Consider the following 19,210-nt stretch of genomic DNA (forward strand, 5'->3'; position numbering starts at 1 on the left):
GAGAACATATAACTGAAAGTCTGATGTGTAAAAATTGCTTTGAGAAACACAAAAAGTGATCACTTGTGATAGAATGAAGATTATGTTGGTCAGGAGACTGAGCTAGACTGAAAAGAGAATTTTCATACTTGAAGAATATACTTTAGAGATAGCCAGGAAAACATATATTGCAACGACAGAAATATTTGAAATAGTAATGATAACTCCAGTTCTATGTTGCATAGTATCATCTCTATTCCCCTCATACCTAATACGTACTTTTTTTTTTTTTTGCCACCATATACTTTATGGGCATAGGGTGCTTGGAGTTAGCCAAAAATACAAGGGTTGCATTAGTACAGAATTTTGCACTTGCTTGCTTCCTTTGCTCAGAATCTCTTTTCTCCCTACTTTACTTAGGTAACTTCATTTGCCTTTCAATATTGACCCAGACATGACTTCCTTCAACTGCTCCCAGACCCTTACTCCTCACATGCTATTCCCATGACAATCTAGGTAGGTGATCTTGCTCTGGCCTTCCTGAGTGCAAAGAACCTAGTTCAGCTCTCCATCAAAGATTCTATTCCTCTGATCTTTAGTAGTTTTTTTACTCTATGTTCCACGAGATGATGGAGCATTATCATTACAGTATCTTTGTTATCAGGGACCAGACACTTAATAAATGAATGCACCTATTAAGGATGGGATAGTAAATGTTTGTGGAGAAGGGTGTTACAGAGGAAGTGAAAGTGAGGGAATTAAAGGACAGGGATGAAAAAAGAAGTATGGAGAGAACTGTCATAGAGAAGAAGATATAGTGAGACAACATGAGACAGGTACACAGTGGGGGCATTCTGACAAGAATAATTTTTTTCCTTTAATAGTTGTCAATACTTGCAGCCAATTTTTTTTTTTAAGACAATGTTTCTCTGTGAAACAGTCCTGGCTGTCCTAGAACTCACTCTATAGACCAGGCTGGCCTTGAACTCACAGAGATCTGCCTGCCTCTGCCTCCCAAGTGCTGGGACTAAAGGCGTGTACCACCACCACCCGGCTGTAGCCGAGTTTTTATGTGATATGTTGCACCTTTTAATAGTTTATGTGTATATGCCCTATTTCCTAGAGACAGCTGTAGCTTTGAGGAAGTTCTGAAGAACTGTTTATAGTCTGTTTTTTTTTTTTAATATAGTCACTAAGTATTCTGCAAAAAGATACTTGATGAATTAAAAGTAAGGGGCTGGGGACACATATAAAGTGCTTGCTGCATGAGGACCGAAGTTTAAATCTTTACTACCCATTTAAATGTCCAGTAGGCCTAGTTTCCAATCTATAATTCCAGCACTAGGAAGTTGGAGATGGCATCCCCAGGCAAACTGGCTAGGAGACTAGAATTGGTGAGCTCTAGGGTCAGCTAGAGATCCTACCTCAATGGATAAGGAGGTAAATCTTGGGCCTCCATAGGTATACATATGTACCCCTACCCACTGTATACTCCCACACATGCATATACATATGGATATACATACACAGAAACACTAAAAACAAAGGTGTTTTTATTCTTAGCCACTTCTGGGGTCACATGACCCCACAGGCACTGTCAGCAGTCAGGCAAAATGCTTAGTTATTCTAGGGCCGTTCGTTCTAGTAATCCGTTTGCAGCATGATCATGTAATCTATGCACATGTGTGGTGTAGTTACATAAGCCCATATATGCATGTGCAAGCTGACCTATAAAAGCAGGCTCTACCCAATCCCTGCTTGCTCCCTCTCACCAGAGGTAGAGCGTTGTCTTTCCCCCCTACCCCCCCATCACCTTTCTTTTCAGTAGGCCTACCCACAGCCACCTTTTCCCTTCCCTAATAAAAACTCTTATAGTGGATTCCGTTGTACCTCGTGTTTTCTCCCACCTTGTAATAACACCGATAAATAAATAACAAAAGGAATAAGTAAAAGGCAGACTCCAGCCGGCTGGTGGTGGTGGCGGTGGCGGCGGTGGCGCCCGCCTTTAATCCCAGCAGAGCTAGGTAGATCTCTGTGAGTTTGAGATCCAGGACAGGCACCAAAACTACACAGAGAAACTCTGCCTCAAAAAACCAAAAACCAAAACCAAAACCAAAACCAAAAGGCAGACTCCATTCTGAGAAGGGTAATAGTTAGAAGAAAAACATACTGTTAACCTTTGGACAACAGAATTGTTTGCATTTTCAAAACAGAATGATCTTTTCTATACTGGAGAAAGGTTTGTTTTTATTTTTTCAGTAAGTTAGTAAATGTTCATTCTCTCTTTCTCTCTCTCTCTTTGGTTTTTTGAGACAGAGTTTCTCTGTGTAGCTTTGTGCCTTTCCCGGAACTCACTCTGTAGCCCAGGCTGGCCTCAAACTCACAGAGATCCGCCTGCCTCTCTGCCTCCCGAGTCCTGGGATTAAAGCAGTGTGCCACCACCACCAGGCGATTCTCTCACTTTTTAAAAAATCTTACAAGGTTCAATGTAACTTAAGAGAAAATATTAATATTTAGAAATTTGAAACCTCAATGACACTGGTTAATTTACTTATTCCTGAAGGTTTCTTTGATACTTAAAATGTGCCAGATTGCTTTCTATCTTTTTATCCTAAAAATCTGAGCTGTAATTTACTGAATTCTGTGAAGTTACGTTTAGGAAGAACATTCAGGATTTTTTTTTCATTTTTCCAAGTTCAATTCAATTAACATTCCTTTTCTAGGTATTTCAGAGGTTTCAACTTTATTATTTTTTTCCAATCAAGGGTTCCACATATTGGCTTAGCTCTGAATAGGAAGTGCTAGAGACCTACTGAGTGGTCTGAAATTTTTATTTAAGAAAGAACAGCTTAAGGCTGGGCGTGGTGACACATGCCTTTAATCCAAGCACTGAGGAGGCAGAGGCAAGTGGATCTCTGTGAGTTCAAGGTCAGCGTGGTTTACATGGCAAGTTCCAGAACAACCAGGTCTCAGTAGAGAGACCCTGTCTCAACAAACAAACAAACAAACACCAAAACAAAGTGAAAAGCAGCCTATCACTTTCATAACATTTTCCTGAAAAGTGTTTGAAAATCATGGTTGAAAGTGATAACATAGGGAACAGTGTTAAAAATCTTTTAAAGAACTAGTAAAGATTACTCTCTTTCCAAGGCCTCTTAGTAAATACTTCATAATTTCTCTACCTTCATCCTTCTCTCTTCTTTTTTCATTCCTCTCACTTTCCCTCTTCTTTTCCCTTTTTTTTTCGTGTTTTGAGTTAGGGTGTGGAATAGCTCAGGTTGCCCTTGAATTCATTCGTGATCCTCCTGCATCAGCCTCCTGAGTGTTGTGATAACAGTCATGTACCACCATGCCTGGTTTCTCTTAGCTGTCAGAACCTGAGTTGTCTGATTATGCGACTTTTGTCTGACAATAGAGATGAGATTCCCAGGTCTTATTCAGTTTCCTGTCCTATATTTTTTTCTAGTTACATTCCACAATTGTAATTATAATAATCACCATAGGTGCAGCAGCCAAGATTCATTGAAAACAATTTGATTTCAGAAAGGAATTTCTGGGAATATTGATCTAGAACTGGATTGTCTTTATTTCTGGGTTTTAGAGTTAGGAAATGATCCTATCAAAAACAATAGTTGAAAATACAAGTCACAAGGATAGGAATTAGTTACTAGAAGATAGAGTAGAAGGAAAAATGGTTGAGACCAAACATGAGACCTCTTTTTGGCTTTACTAGGAACCATTTTTGATGCATCAATGACTAGCACCAGAGGTTTCATCAGATGCAGAAGGTATTCTAACAGCTGGGCAGACCCTAGTGCTGGAATGTCTCAAATGGTGCTTGTTAGGAAACACAAGTTGTAGGCAGGTAACATCTGTCAATGGTAAAAGTGTCCTTAGGCACTAAACTAGTTTTTAGGGCCAGTTCTAGGCTCTGAGAAGGAAAAGATCAGGGCAGGGTTCCTCCAGAGTTAGTGGTTGCATCAGTGGCTTACTGTAGTAGGGATTTATATTTAAGGGATATAGAACAAAATTTTCACCCTTTGTGCACATACGGCAACTCTGGGTATTATTAGAACAATATAATACATAGGTAGTTACATTGTTCCAGAATGACTTAGGAGATGAGTGGTAAGCATCAGGATTCCATGTCACTAGAAAGTGGAGAGATAGGGATCAAACCCAACTCAGGTAAAACAAAGCTGGGCTAGAGAGAGCTAAGACAAGTTAGGCATATATATATATTAGGTCTTCTGTCACAACAAATAATGGCCATAGATTCTTGAACCTCAAAATGAGAACAAAGGGAATCCATTAGTTGTTTAAGTTTGGCAGAAGAATAATTAATTTGTCCTCTAAGAAATGCAGCCTAGTAATCTTTGACAGAGACTATAAATAGAGAAGGGAGCTATTATAAACATAGCTAGCTCATTCTTTTTGTTAAGTAAACTTCTGATGGTCTTGTCACAAGCCTTACATTTTATTTTAGAATCTTCAGGTACTGGGTTGGTGTAGAGAGGGATGTGCTTCATCTGTTGGTTACTGAGAAAGTTGGGGTTTAAGACCTACAAAGATCTTGATGGCAGCTAACAGATGTTTAAAGAATTGCAAAATAAAAGTTTTGTGAAAGCGGCTTTGAATTTTATTTCCAGGCAACAGTTCTTTGTACAAACACATTCATTTTCATTTATCAACACTGAAAACTTGGGTGGCACAAATAATTCAAAGGTTGGTTGTGTCAATTTGATACCACCATGGTTTGGAATATGGACACTATAGCTTTCCAAAACTAGAAGACTTTAAAAGTCATCTAAGTTAAATTACTTCCTTTTACAATGGAAAAGAATGAGTTATTTAAAAGCCATGACTTGCTTACTATCAGGGCATGAATAGCTGGTTGGAATCCAACTCAAGAAATAGCGTCTAGTCCATTACTGTTTTCATCACCATGTCTATTCTATCTCAGATGACAAGCTCAGATTTAAAAATCACAATACAATAACTTTAATCTAAACCTGTTTTTATAATTTATTATTTTAAAAAATTACCTAAAATGGGTATTTTAGTAATGTTCTTTTGTCATGCCCTTCTATACAAGCTCTAAATATACAGGCAAAGTTTCCTATTTAATCTTCAGCTTATTGTGTGTGTATGTGTGTGTGTGAGAGAGAGATATGATTTCTATTTACAGGATTTAAAACACATATTTGTTGAGGTTAGCTAAAATGAGGCCCCACTTTCATTTGTCTAGCAGAAAAAAGACCCAAGGATTTTTATCATTTAGGACATTTAGTAACTATTAGAACACTCTATTAAATATTCTTCCTTTATTCAATACATAGAAAAGCCAAGGAAATTCTGGTCTTTCCCCACGTTTGTCAAATTCTTATGTTAATTCCTCAGTGATTTCTATTATGTATGTAACTATGTCCATATATGAAAATGGTCTGCTTTAGGTCATGGCTGTGGGCTGAGATTAATTGGTGAAAAATAAGCCTGTTTGTGGGATTTACCACACATTAAGGTTTCTCATCTCCCTGGAAAAATGTGGAATTAGTTTTTTGAGAAAAGCAGGCCTGTCATGAAATTGAAGGGAGAATTTCAGTGGAGAGAAACAGTTCACACTCTCTAAGGCAGTTATGCCTGGTTGGATTCCAGGACAGTCCTTTTGGTTCAGCAAAGTTCTTTCTCCCACTTCTAAGTCGGTCTTTCCTAATGTTGTTCCCACTTTTTTCTTTCCTAATGTGTCCAGTTCCACCAGTCCTTCACAGAAAGCATCTTATTTGGCTTCTTTTCATCCGATTTGAATCGATGAGTGAGTGGTCTTAGGACTATGGAACTCCCTACCTTCCTTTGCCCCAGAAAACACAGTTGCACACAAAAAGTCTCTTACTTGGAAAGAACTTTTGGGACAGCCAAGTCTAGGCTGTGGTAGAGGGATAGAGAGGGGGAATCAGCGCATGTGTGGCAAGGATACCAAGCATAGGACTTGGATATTAGTTCTTAGCCTCACTGAAAAAGGTTCCTCAGTAAGATATGCTTGATGTCAGAGTGCACTCTCCAGGGGCCCTCCTCTCTTGAGCCACGGAAGGCATCATCTCGGGCCTGCTGCAGGGCCCCCAGAGTCCAGGTAAAACAGTGGAGGCCAGATGGAACAGTGCTGAGTTTCTTCATCCTGACCCTGGTGTTGGCTGACCCTCCCCTTCACATGTCTGGAGTCAGGCAGTCCGAAGGCACACCGTGAACCTACTCTCACCTCGTTATGTCCACTAGGCACTTCCCTTGGGGTCCATCTCCCCGAGACCTCGCAGTGACCTGACTGAGTCTTGCAGGGCCGTGTGTGACTTACCGCCTGTGACTGGGCTTGGTGAGGGGGTGTCTCAGGACTACGGCCAGTCCCTCCCATCTGCCCAAGAGCACGTCGTTCTGTGTCAGTCCGGGTGGAGGGGTTCCAAGTGCAGCGGTACGCGAGGGGTCCGCGTCAGTCAGCCTGACGCGAGGGAGGAGGTGGGGGAGCGGGCTCCCAGGAGCGACCAGCCGGGCCGCGGGCGCGCGCTCACCCGCGGGGTCCCGGATGCGCATCCTGACGGGGGCGACTGCCGCCCGAGTGGCGACCGGCCGAGTCACGGGAGCGCGCGCAGGGGGCCGCCAGCGGGGCGCGCACCCGGCAGGGGCAGCCGCCGCAGGGGGGAGGAGCGCCCGATCGCGCGCCCAACGGACCAGGCTGCAGCCGTGAGGTAACTGCTGCAGCGCGCGGGAGCGTGGAGGCGACGCCGCCGTCTCCTGTCCCGAGCGGTGTCTGAGGTGGGGAGGGAGGGGGAGGAAAAAAAGAAGAGGCGTCCCTGGCGGCCCCGGGACACAGACCAGGCCCTCCCGCCACTCTCCTCAGCCAGCATGAGGCGGACGCCGCCGCCCCTCAGCCCGCGCGCCGGGGATCCCGGGTGGCGGCGGCGGCGGGCGCAGCCCTGACCGCTCTGCGAAGCTCGGGGCGCCCGGAACGCGGAGGGCGCGGGGTCGGCGAGCGCCAGCGGCTACCCCTGCGACCCGGGGGAGCCATGAGGAAGGACGAGCGCGAGCGGGACGCGCCAGCCATGAGGTCGCCGCCGCCGCCGCCGCCGCCACCGGCCGCCTCGCCCCCCGAGAGCCTGCGCAACGGCTACGTGAAGAGCTGCGTGAGCCCGCTGCGCCAGGACCCTCCGCGCGGCTTCTTCTTCCACCTCTGCCGCTTCTGCAACGTGGAGCCGCCGGCGGCCTCGCTCGGCGCCGGGGCACGCCTCTCGCTCGGCGCCCTGGCCGCCTTTGTCCTGGCCGCGCTGCTGGGCGCGGGGCCCGAGCGCTGGGCGGCCGCGGCGAGCGGGCTGCGGACGCTGCTGAGCGCCTGCTCGCTCAGCCTCAGCCCGCTCTTCAGCATCGCCTGTGCCTTCTTCTTCCTCACCTGCTTCCTGACGCGCGCGCAGCGGGGCCCGGGCCGAGGAGGCGCCGCCGGCTCCTGGTGGCTGCTGGCGCTGCCCGCCTGCTGCTACCTGGGCGACTTCGCGGCGTGGCAGTGGTGGTCGTGGCTGCGCGGGGAGCCGGCGGCGGCGGCGGCGGCCGTGGCGGGCCGGCTGTGCCTGGTGCTGAGCTGCGTGGGGCTGCTGACGCTCGCACCCCGCGTGAGGCTGCGCCACGGCGTCCTGGTGCTGCTCTTCGCCGGCCTGGTGTGGTGGGTGTCGTTCTCCGGCCTCGGGGCGCTGCCGCCCGCGCTCAGGCCTCTGCTCTCGTGCCTGGTCGGGGGCGCCGGCTGCCTGCTGGCCCTGGGCTTGGACCACTTCTTCCACGTCCGGGGAGCCTCTCCTCCCCTGCGCTCGGCGACGGCCGCGGAAGAAAAAGTGCCTGTGATCAGACCCCGGAGGAGGTCCAGCTGCGTGTCGCTGGGAGAAAGCGCCGCCGGTTACTATGGCAGTGGCAAGATGTTCAGGAGACCGTCGTTGCCTTGCATTTCCCGAGAACAGGTAGGGGCTCGTGGGCGAGCAGGGGCTGCGGGGAGGAGGGCGGAGGGGAGCGCTGCTCTGCAAGCGCGTTGGCTCTCGGTGGAAAGCAAGGGGCAGGGACTGATGTTCTGTGCTGGTGAGGCTGCCCCCGGTACGAGGGGCTCTGAAAGAGCAGAAGCCAGTGGCTTTTCTTCTTCTTCTTTTTTTTTTTAAATCAACGAGTGGAAGTGAACTAGCCCACTCTCCGACTTGACTTATGCAGGTGGAGAGCTTTCAAGACTGAGGTGACTGACTTGAGGTTCAATAGGTTGACCACCCCCACTTTGGACATACTAGGCTCCTACACATGGTATTTTGGTACCATTGATCTGTTTGCTATTGAAGTGAGGATGTCTGCCTGGAGGTGGCCAGCAGCCTCTAACATGAGAGTGTGTATGGGGATTTTCAACAGTAAGGAGCTTGTCAGGAATGGTGATAACTGAGAGGACAAATGAGTGTTTTTCTAATTAAAAGAACAGAAATGAGACTTAATTTAGATGAATAGACAACAGCATACACTAATGCAATTTAAAAAAAGTTTTTACAGACTAACTCATGGGCTTGTGTATTTCTTGCATAATTAGGAGAAAGTTTTAGCAATTTAACCTTTAAACTTAGTAATGTGTGGAAAGATGCCCAAAACATTTCCTCCTCCACCCCCATAGGCTTTCATATTTTTTTTTTAAAGGAATTGGAATCATCAGGAGGGAATGAACTTGTATCTCTATAGTGTTAGGAAATCCACGTACCATGCCAAGAGAGCCTTTAAGTATAGCTATTATATATTGAACATTTGCCGAGTGTAAATACTTTTACGTTTATTGTTTCAGATCTTCCTAAGGACTGTGTTTGGTGGGGTGACATTAACATTAGCTTAGGCAGACGTGTATTCGGGCAGACAGGGAAGATACAAGGCCAAAAAAGTGGCAACATTAGGGTCTGATTGGATTTTTCAGTTCTGGGAGGTGTGTTCTATGCAACTTAGAGAGTAACTGTAGCAGCTGTATGGAGGATTGTATATACTTAGCTGTCAGATTTGCTGATTAGTGATATTTTTCACACTGTGACCCAGTAGATGGGAAACAAATGTTTCTTGTTCTTTACACATTTGAGGCACTGGTCTCTCTGTGTTTTGTGTTCTCTTCAAAATAATCTATGAGCCACTACATTGATTTTATGGCCTGCTAAACACTGCTCTATGTATCAGTATGTAGTTTCATGAGACCTTTTTATGCTGCTCCTTGATTTTTTTCTTTTTCTTTTTTGAGACAGAGTCTTGCTGTGTATTCTCTGGCTCTCCTAGATGGGCCTTCAACTGGAGGACCCTTCTGTCTCCTGTTTCTGAATGTACCACTTTGCTTGACTTTGGAGGCCAGCTTGTTGTTGTTATTTGGCCAGATGCTAGGAAAAACAAACAAACCAGTTACACCTTTTGTTTTCTAAGTTTACTACTGGCAATAGTAGACAATGTGTAGAAAAATGTTTATCAAGTGAAAACTTGTTACAAGATTGTTATCAGATGTGTCAGCTGTTTTCATAGATTGGAATATATTTGACTTTTATGTGACTAGATTGCATTTTAACGTTGGAAAAGCCTTTTAGCATAGTTTCACCACTTTTGTAGAGAATTTTTAGGCAAATATTACAGTTTATATATTTTGGTAGTAATTTATTGGTAAGTTATGAACAGTTAGGTATGTTCTTTTGTAAACTGAAAAATTCTAGTCTTTTCCTAGTGTGGTTCCCTTGCTATCAAGTCACCTTTTTTTTTTCATCCTTTAAGTGCGGTATTATTCCAGATAATGTTACTTATTATTTGTAATAGAAGAAAATACAATTCGTGTTTGTAAAGACAGCATATTTTCTTAGAGTAGAAAACCCTTACTCAGATTCTGCTCTTGAGTAAAAACATTTTGAGTGTCTTAAAGTATATGCTAATAGTTTAGAGGTTTATACTTGGGTACTTACTGTTCAGTGCTCTGAAGTGATACTATTTGGGCATTTCTAGATAAGGGTATTTGTAACCTAGCAAAGATTACAATACAAGAATTTTTATTTATGCTGTTCTTTAAGTTTAACATTCTAGAGGATTTGTGCTTTTTGCATGTGTTTTATGTTAAAAAGTTAAGAAATCAGTACTTTTATGGAAGTAGAAGATCAAGCAGTCTTCTAATTGTTCAAGTCTTATATATGATAATTGTAAATTAAGAATTTAGATGAAACTTGACATAAGGGAAAATGATCTGGATTCAGAGGCAGAGGTTTAAGGATCAAATCTTGGCCTTACTGTTTAACTTTGGAGACATCAATGAACTTCTCTGTGTCTGTGTACCAGTAAATGAATTCTATAATATCTTCTGATTCTAAATTAATTTCATTCAGTGATTTTTTTTTGCTTTCAGTAGTATATAAATAAAAGCATATGGATTCACAAATGAATAATTTTAAAAAAAGGTTTATTTTAGTATTGAAGATTATCCCTGCTATCCCTGTATATTTTCCAAGGTATGATTGGGGAAAAATGAACAAAACTGCATTTTTTGGAGAGAGCTTTCTTTTAAAAAGTGAATTCATTCTTGTGATAAAATTATTGAAACATTTTCTAGAATTTAAGTGTCTTTATTAAAAATCTTTGAAAAACACTTGAATATGCAAAATCAACATAAATGTTTTTGTTTACATGAGAATAGAGTAAGTAATATTTGACTTTTTGGATGTTATATTAGATACGATGCTGAAAATGACAGCATGAATGTAAAATATTTGTATTATAGTTGTAATTTTAAAATATTGTATTTATATCAGTTCTTAGGTAAGGTCCTCTTTTGGAAACATATTTAGGAATTTAAGGTTAAAATCTAATTATTACTGACCGTGTTCTTTGGAGGATTAATAGAAGCAGTAAGTTTACAGTTGGCCAAGAGTAGGCTGCAACTAAGAGGAAGTTTCGAGCAAAATCAGTTGTCTATAGGAAAGTCGTGACGGGAACTGAACTGCATTTCTGTTCCTTCAGTTATATATCTCGGAGAGTAGTGGTCAGCTCACAACACTGCCATTACATGTGTCATTACTTAAGTGTGCGCTTTAGAAAAAGGAAAGTTAGTTTGTAAGGGATTTTTTCTATACCTAAAATGCCAAGGGCTTTCTAAATGGTTAGGTAAATATTTAAAAATCTTGTGGCCTTAATGCTCATAAATACTATTTAAAGTGTTAATTTTATTTGAAAAAAGTGTGCACATGTAACGTGAAGACTTAAGAAAAGGAGATTTTAAAGTGTGACTATTTACTGTCCTCAAATAATTTTCAAGCCATAACCCACTGTAAGTTTCTTTAATAATATTCTAATAGTTTTGAAATTTATTTCATAGCTTCAGTGAGCACTCTAGTTTCATGTTAAAATTTGTTAGTAATAACAGCCGACAGGACAGTTTTTCTCCTCTTGTTTCTCTTGGATATATGCTGCCACCAGGTATCTTTCAAGAATAGAGACTTGGCTAGTGTCCTCACCCTCTTAAAAAAAATACTTAGCGGCTTTTTATTATACACAAGCTAAAGTTCATGCCCTTGACCGTTGCTTGCAAAGACCTTCATAACCTGCTTTTAGTCCTTTTCATTTTTTGTTTTAAATTTGTTATTATTTATGAATATAATTTATTATTATTTATGAATATAATTTATTATTATTTATTAATTCAGTTTTTATTTTAGGATTTGTGGATCACCTAGCCAGTGTTCATATTAGTTGTAGCTATTTGAGGGTTGCTTATTGTTAGTGAGCTTGTTGTATACTTTTTTCCTTTGCTTTTACCTTTCCTAACAGTTGAGTTCTCTTTTAGGAAATAAATAGGATTAAGATATTTGGACAGGTAACTAGTACTTAATAGGTAAGTGGAGAACAAATCTTTACTGTTGCAGAGTTGACCATATATAAGAATAAAAGTTGACTATGTGGCAGAATATTTTAATTATATTGGATAGTAGCATTTCTATAACATGTTTTCATATACTGAGCGAAAGGCAGTCACAAGTAAAGCTGTGAAGTTTGTTTTCATCATTCTTAGGCTGACTTCTCCAGTGATGGGGCTCATCTCTCATTCTCTTCTCTTTTAGGAAAAAGAGCACATTACCAGGTCAGCCTATTTCCCTGGTACACTCTCCAGGCTTTCAATGTCCCTTCTAAAGCAGAGAGAACTTCCACATGCTGAAAAGCTTATCTTAGTGTAAATGTTTGTATAGATGATATTGGAGAGATTTAGAGTTTAATTGAAATCTCATTACATATAAGGGAGAGAAATTGAACCTCAGAAGAATGAGAAGATTGACTCCAGTTTATGTTGTAAGATGCTGTGAGTGAGGCCTAGAACCTAGATACTGACTTCTAGTTCACCTGTACTTTTTCCAAAGAGCCCATGGACCTGCCTGCAGTCATAGTTTCCTAAAGCTGTAGTTAATTTTCCAGGTATTGTTAATTATGTAATAAAGAACAATGTCCTTAGTTATAGGAAGTCGGGGGAAATAATGGGAGAGATGGGGGAGGAGGGAGTTTCGGTGGGTGTCTTGAAAATCAGAGTCCATTATAATCCTCTTGAAGATGTTACGTTTACATGTTATGTACCTGGCTTTTCAAGGTGTAGCTAGTCTCAAACTCCAGTGCCATCTGGGCCAGCCTGGTAATGAATCTTGAGACAGGGGAGAGGGAAGAGAGAGTAGAGAGCAGAAGTGAGCTGATGGAGTGCTGTGTGCCAGGATGCCTGCGATAGCTGGATTCTGTCTGTGGGTACTTCTTGACAGGTTATAGCCTCAAGCTGCTGTTCACTTTGTTATTTACAAGCATACCTAGCGTTATGTAGGTGTTTGTTAGAAGCCTGTTATTTTGGTAGACCTACCAAAAGTCAGAAGAGTGTATCTCCCAGTGTTTTGTTTTCTTCTTCTGTAACCTAGAACTTTCTTATCAGCATTGGATTTTCTAGGAGGTATGTTTGACTAGTTCTTCATTACATGCATTTCATACAACTTGTGTTCAGCACATTTTAAATGTATTTAATTATAATTGAAATTTTAAATGAGAAATGTCATACATAAAGGACTCTATATGCCTGTATATTTTATATGATTTAAGGGAAACAAAAGAAAATAGGTAACATGGTCACTGCTTGCTTCCTTTGAAAGCCCTTTCTTTCCCATCTGCTCTTTCATCACATTCTTCTTTCTCAGGCATTATGCCCATCCTGTTCATTCCCTTGCTTATTTTAATAACCTTCTATGAATGTATACCTAAATAATATCTGTAATCCTGCTTGTTTTTTAAATTTATATAACATAGAAATATGCTGCATACATTCCTCTATAACTTCACATTTTGCTTGACAATTTCTGAGGTACATCCATGTTGAAGTGGATAGTTGTATTTTATTTTTCAGTGTTGTGTATTATTTCATTGCTGGAACATAGTAAACTTAGTTATCCTTTTTATTGCTTGTAGACCCTTGAGGTTTTTTTTTTCCCTATTTTTTTTTTTTGCTATTAAGAAAAGTGTTATTGTGAAAATTCTTGTTACTATCTCTCATTACAAATGTGTGTGTGTAGAAGTAGAATTGTTAGGTTGCAAGATGTATTTATATTCAGCTTTCATGTCTATAAGCAGAGTAGAAAGCAGTCTAAAAGATGCCTGTGTTCTAATCCCTTGAGTTTCTATGTTACCTTATATACATAGCAGAGGGACTTTACAGTTGAGATCAAGTTAAGGATTTTGAAATGGGGAGATTATCTAGGATTATCTGAGTGGGCCTGGTGTAATCACATAGGTTCTTAAAAAGGAGTATGTAGGTGGACTTTTCTTTCCTGCTCACCAGTTCACAAATAACCAACACAGAGACTCAATATTAATTATAAATGCTCAGCCAAAAGCTCAGGCTTGTTACTACCTAACTATTACATTTAAATTAACCCATATTTCTTATCTGTGCTTTGTCATGTGGCTTGGTACCTTTTCTCAGTATGGCATGCCCATCTTGCTTCTCTCTGCATCTGCTCACTAGTCCTGGCTCCACCCTACTTCCTCCCAGCATTCTCAGTTTGGCTCTCCTGCCTAACCTTATCCTATTCAGCTATTGGCCAGTCAGCTTCTTTATTAAACCAATAAAGTAATACATATTCACAGTGTACAGAAGAATTATCCCAAAGCAGGAGAAGAGAGAAGCAAGGCAGAGAAGGCAGTGGGGCAGTGGGAATGGTGCTGGAGGAAGGCAGTGTTAGGCTTCAGTTAGTTTGCCTCTGCTAGTTCTGTTGTTATAAGGATAATGAGCCAGGGAAAGCTAGCCAGGAAAAAAGCTGGAAAAGGCAAAGGACAGATTTCTTCAGAAAGTAGTGAATCCATGCCAACCCCTAGACTTAGGTCAGTGAGACCTGTGTCAGTCAGATTTTTGTCCTGTAGAGCTGTGATACATTTGCTTTGTTTATGTCTTTGTTTCATTTCTGGGATGTACTAGATTGCTAGAGCTGTAGCAGCAAAGTACCACAAACTGGCAATTTAAAGACTTTAAATAACCTTACATTTCTGGAGGCTAGAAGATCAAGATCAAGGTGTCCCCATGCTTGGTTCCTTCTGAAGACTTCTATAACATTTTTATGACTTGCCATTTTGGATATGCCAAGCTCTGAAGATTCTAAAATGGCAAGTACAAAGTATTTCAAGGAGATCACATACTAATAATAGAAGATATATAATGATGTGGTAATTATAATTTAATGTGGCAATTGATGTAATAAAGGTATGAACTAGGTATCACGAGACTGTCATACAAGAGACAGCCAACTTTCTGTACAAGTTAGAAAGCCTTCAAGAAGTATGCAACAATTTAGCTTAAATTTTAAAGGAAAATAAAAACTAAAATTTTTACCTTTGTGCTTTTACAAGGAAATTTTAAAAGTGTCTTGTTATCTCCCTTCATTCTAAATATAAAAATAAGTGATTTTTTAAAAATCAGCCTAGAGTTTGAAAAGTCATATAAGGGCTGGAGAGATGGCTCAGAGGTTAAGAGCACTGACTGCTCTTACAGAGGTCCTGAGTTCAATTCCCAGCAACCATGTGGTGGCTCACAACCATTTGTAATGAGATCTGGTGTCCTCTTCTGGCCTGCAGTTGTATATGCTGCATACATGATAGATAGATAGATAGATAGATAGATAGATAGATAGATAGATAGATAGATAGATAGATAGATAGATAGAGTTGTATATGCTGCATACATAATAGATAGATAGATAGATAGATAGATAGATAGATAGATAGATAGATAGATAGATAGATAGAAAAGTCACATAAGATAGACCCTGTGAAATCAGGTAAGCTGTTCACCATTCAGTTGCTAATCAGTGCTAACAACCAAAATAGATAAGTTCTGCACCAGAAATGCTAGCATCAATAGTAAAAAAAAAATAATACAGGTAATTTAGATTTAGAAAAGAGATTATTCTAATATGATAGAATGATTGTAAAGTGCTTACCAGCCCTGTGAACTAAGTATTGGGCCCTGTTACCAGCTAGAAATGTATGTGGAAAACACTGTAAGATGCTAAGTACCATTTCTAGTATAGAACATGCCTCTGAGAAATATCCCAGTTCAAGAGGGCAGGTGAGATAGCTCAGTCAGTCAAGTTGAGGGAACTGGAAAGATAGTTCAGTCAGTAAAGGGCTTGCTGTACAAGCAAGAGGACCTGAGTTTGATACACAGAACCCATTTAAAGAGCCTGATTATGGAGGTGGATGCTTAATGATACCATTGCTACAGAGGTAGAGACAGGAGGATCCCTAGGGCCTCCTGCTTATCTAGCCTGAGTGATGAGCTCCAGAGTAATGAAATATATAATGATGTTTTTGAAGATGACACCAGAGGTTGCTCTCTGGCCTTTACAAGCACACACATGTACCTCTGTACATACACACAAGTGCATGTTAAAAAAAAAAAAAAGTCCAGTTGACAAAGACTAGAAGTCAAACATTTAAAAACATCTTTTGTAAAAATTTGTAAAATTACAGTTGAATTGGCATGATCAGAAAATATTAGGACTAGATGTATACCTCAGGTGTAGAGCAGTTGTCTTGTATATGTGAGTCCCTGGGTTTGATCTCCAGCCCTACCAAAATGAAAAAAACAAAACCCCCGCCCCAAAAAACCGTAAGACTTAAGATACCTCCAAAAAGATCAAAGTAGGAATCCTGTGAGGTTATTAGACATTGAAGTCAACTTTCACTTGGAGAATTTCTGCCATTTTCAGAGACCTTAGATATTTACTTCTGCTATGTATGCTGTGCTAGAATACAAAGCCTAGATATGTTGAAAGTAAGGAAACAAGTAGAAAACCTCTGTATAAAGCTAAAACCTTTAAAAGTGCTACTTGTTCCATTGTAAAGGTAAATAAATTAAATATGGCATTCAAGATTGGATTCCTAGTTTGACCTTGACACAAGGGAGCCATAAAGGGTTTAAATCTCCCCTGAAGATATTTATATGTTATCACAAGATGGCTTCAATGTGTGTGTATGTGTACAAACATATGTAATACTTTTTAAACTTAACTTGAGGTCAAATATGCTTAATTTTATAGTCAATTATTTTTATGTGCACAATTCATTCACAGTAAGTACATTCATGTAGCTGTGTAGACATTAGCCACCATTTATATATAGAATGATTTTTACCTTTCCAAACTGAGTAGTACTCCATACCTGCTAATCTAGTAGCTCTCCATTCCTCCCTTTTCTTAAGCCCCCAGCGACCACCATTTTCCTTATTGTCTCGGATTTGACTACTTTAGGAACTTCATATATATTATCGAATAATAGTAGTCCTCTCCTGACTGGCTTATTTCACTTAGCATTATGATTTCAGGGTATATATGTTGAATGGGGCTATGCACTAGATTAGGTTGCTTCCACCTTCTAGCTATTGTGAATAATACGGATGTTGTAAACATGGATGATTGAGTTCCTGCCATTAGTTCTCTAGGGCATATTCCCAGAAGTAGAACTATTGAATTCTATCTACTGTACTATTTTCTACAAGTGGCTGCTTTATTTTATATTGTTTTTCTGTGTTATTTATTTATATGATTATTTTAAAATTTTGTTCTTTGAATTATAGCCAGGCAAGCTAGAGTAAGAGTAGGTTATCTCAGAAGGTAATGATTTGGGTATTGGGAATGTTCAAGGGAAGACCAACCTTGCTTTAAAGTATACATATGCCTCAAATAGCAATCAGACAAAATCTTTTTAAAAATTTATTTGCTTTTATTTTATGTGCATTGGTGTTTTGCCTGCATGTGTGTCTCTTTGAGTGTGTCAGATCCCCTGGAATTGGAGTAACTGACAGTTGTGAGATGTTTGGGTGCTGGGAATTGAACCTGGGTCCTTTGGAAGAGCAGCCAGTGCAATTAACTGCTGAGCCATTTCTCCAGACCCTGACAAAATCTTGATATAATCTCCCAACTACAATAGTCTATTACTTTATTTTCCAAGTTTATGAAAATTGAAGCTTATGGAATGTGTTTAATTTCCTTTTTCTCATTTCTCCTTGTACTTCCTGATAAAACTGTTCCTGACCTTCTCCCAATGATACAGTTTAAATGCCATCTTTCTTTTGCTTGTTTTTTGAGATTGCGTCATGTAGCCTAGGCTGGCCTTGAACTTGGTTTGTAGCCAAGGATAATCTTGAATTTCTGGTCCTCTTGCCTCTACCCACCGAGTGCTGGGATTATAGGTATGCCTGTCTTTCTGGGTTTAACAGTATTTATTGTGTATGGAAAACGTGCCAAGTTTGGTTCTACGTACATTTTTGCTGTAATAGAGTGTAAAAAATTCCGAGAAATAGAAAATAAAGTACAGTGAGATAACTTGAGATAGTTTAAATACTGTGATGCATGGACAAAGCAGAGAGATGCTAAGACTGGACTTGTAGAGGTACAGGTGTGTGGCTTTCAAGTCTGACTGTCAGGGAAAGCCTCTCTGAAGAGGTGCTGTTTTAACTGGCACATGAATGTTGATCAGGAACTGTCATGCTGTGGGGAGGCACTTAACCAGGCAGAAGACTAACAAAGGTAAAGGCCTCATGGTGGGAAATAGTTAGCATGCTTTGGGGTTAGAAAGAAAACAGTGTCTAGAGAGTGGTAGAAATGGTAAGAGTGTGGATCTCAGAAATGCCTTGTAGACCATGTTAGCATTTGCATTTCATTATAATTGAATCCTAATGAGAAGTCATGAGACAGTTTTATGATATAATTTATATTTTAAAAAGGCTATTCTGGCTTATTTATGGGCTGTTGATAGAGTAGCTATAGTGGAAGTGGGAAGATAGGAGGCTGTTGCAGTTGTCCAAGTGAGAGATAAGTGTCTCAGGTAATTTTTCCTTTCTATCTGTTTACCGATACTTAGAATATTCTTTTAAAAGTAGTTTGTATACTTATAAATATTCTTAAAATACCTTTACATGGTATTTTAGTTAGGTGTGCAACTGCTGTCGTCATTAGATTTGTGGTTTTTTAAGCATAGGGTAAAAATCTCATCCTTCTTCCTCATATATTACCATTAGCATTTTGGGTAGCACAAAATTACTAGTTTGGTGTTTGTATTGGTTAGTTTTATTGTCAACTAGACACAATGTGAGAAGGGAGAACCTCAACCAAGGGATTACCCAAATCAGATTGACTCTTGGCCATGTCTTGGCCTTGATTATTGATTTATGTGGGAGGGCCCAATCTACTGTGAACAGTGCCACCCTGGACAGGTAGGCTTGAGATTGGATAATAAAGTGAGCACAGATCCAGGAAGCAGCTGTCTGCAATAGGTTTTGCTCTGGATTCTTGCCATGACTTCTTTCAGGACTGTTACTTGGAAGTGTAAGATGAAATAAACACTTTCCTCCTCAAGTTGCTTTTGGTTATAGTGTTTATGACAGCAACAGAAAGCAAATTTGAACAGCGTTTAATAAATTCCTACTAAATAAATTCATAAAAGTTACTATTACCTGAACAGAAGGCTTTCTGCAGTTAGTACAGATGACACAAATCAGTAGCTACAGCGACCTAAATTTGCTATGGAATAAACACATTTCCTCATACTTTATACAGAGAATCAATATACACAGTATGTAGCTGAGAAAAACCTACTAATAGAAAGCCAACAGGTTTTTGTAAGGGCTGAAACAAATAAGAAAGATTTAGGAAAATAA

General features: G+C 40.5%; 2 protein-coding genes across 5 annotated transcripts in view; one reads left to right on the top strand and one right to left on the bottom strand.

Annotated features, from left to right (window-relative positions):
* Positions 1-6,558, bottom strand: part of LOC143268403 (uncharacterized) — a 41,836-nt gene extending 35,278 nt beyond the window's left edge. For all 4 annotated transcript variants that reach the window (XR_013044257.1, XM_076550603.1, XM_076550596.1 and 1 more), the window contains exon 1: positions 6,326-6,558. Coding sequence is in view for 3 of the 4 variants with exons in the window: in XM_076550603.1 (XP_076406718.1) it covers positions 6,326-6,558 (233 nt within the window). In the remaining variant the exon portion in view is untranslated. The remainder of the gene's footprint in view (positions 1-6,325) is intronic.
* A 322-nt stretch (positions 6,559-6,880) lies between these two features.
* Pde3b (phosphodiesterase 3B) overlaps positions 6,881-19,210 on the top strand; it is a 146,938-nt gene continuing 134,608 nt past the window's right edge. Inside the window, exon 1 of the mRNA XM_006978652.4 lies at positions 6,881-7,967. Within this exon, the coding sequence (XP_006978714.2) occupies positions 7,032-7,967 (936 nt within the window). The 5' untranslated portion in view covers positions 6,881-7,031. The remainder of the gene's footprint in view (positions 7,968-19,210) is intronic.

The sequence above is a fragment of the Peromyscus maniculatus genome, chromosome 1 (assembly GCF_049852395.1).
Source record: "Peromyscus maniculatus bairdii isolate BWxNUB_F1_BW_parent chromosome 1, HU_Pman_BW_mat_3.1, whole genome shotgun sequence".
NCBI lineage: Eukaryota > Metazoa > Chordata > Mammalia > Rodentia > Cricetidae > Peromyscus > Peromyscus maniculatus.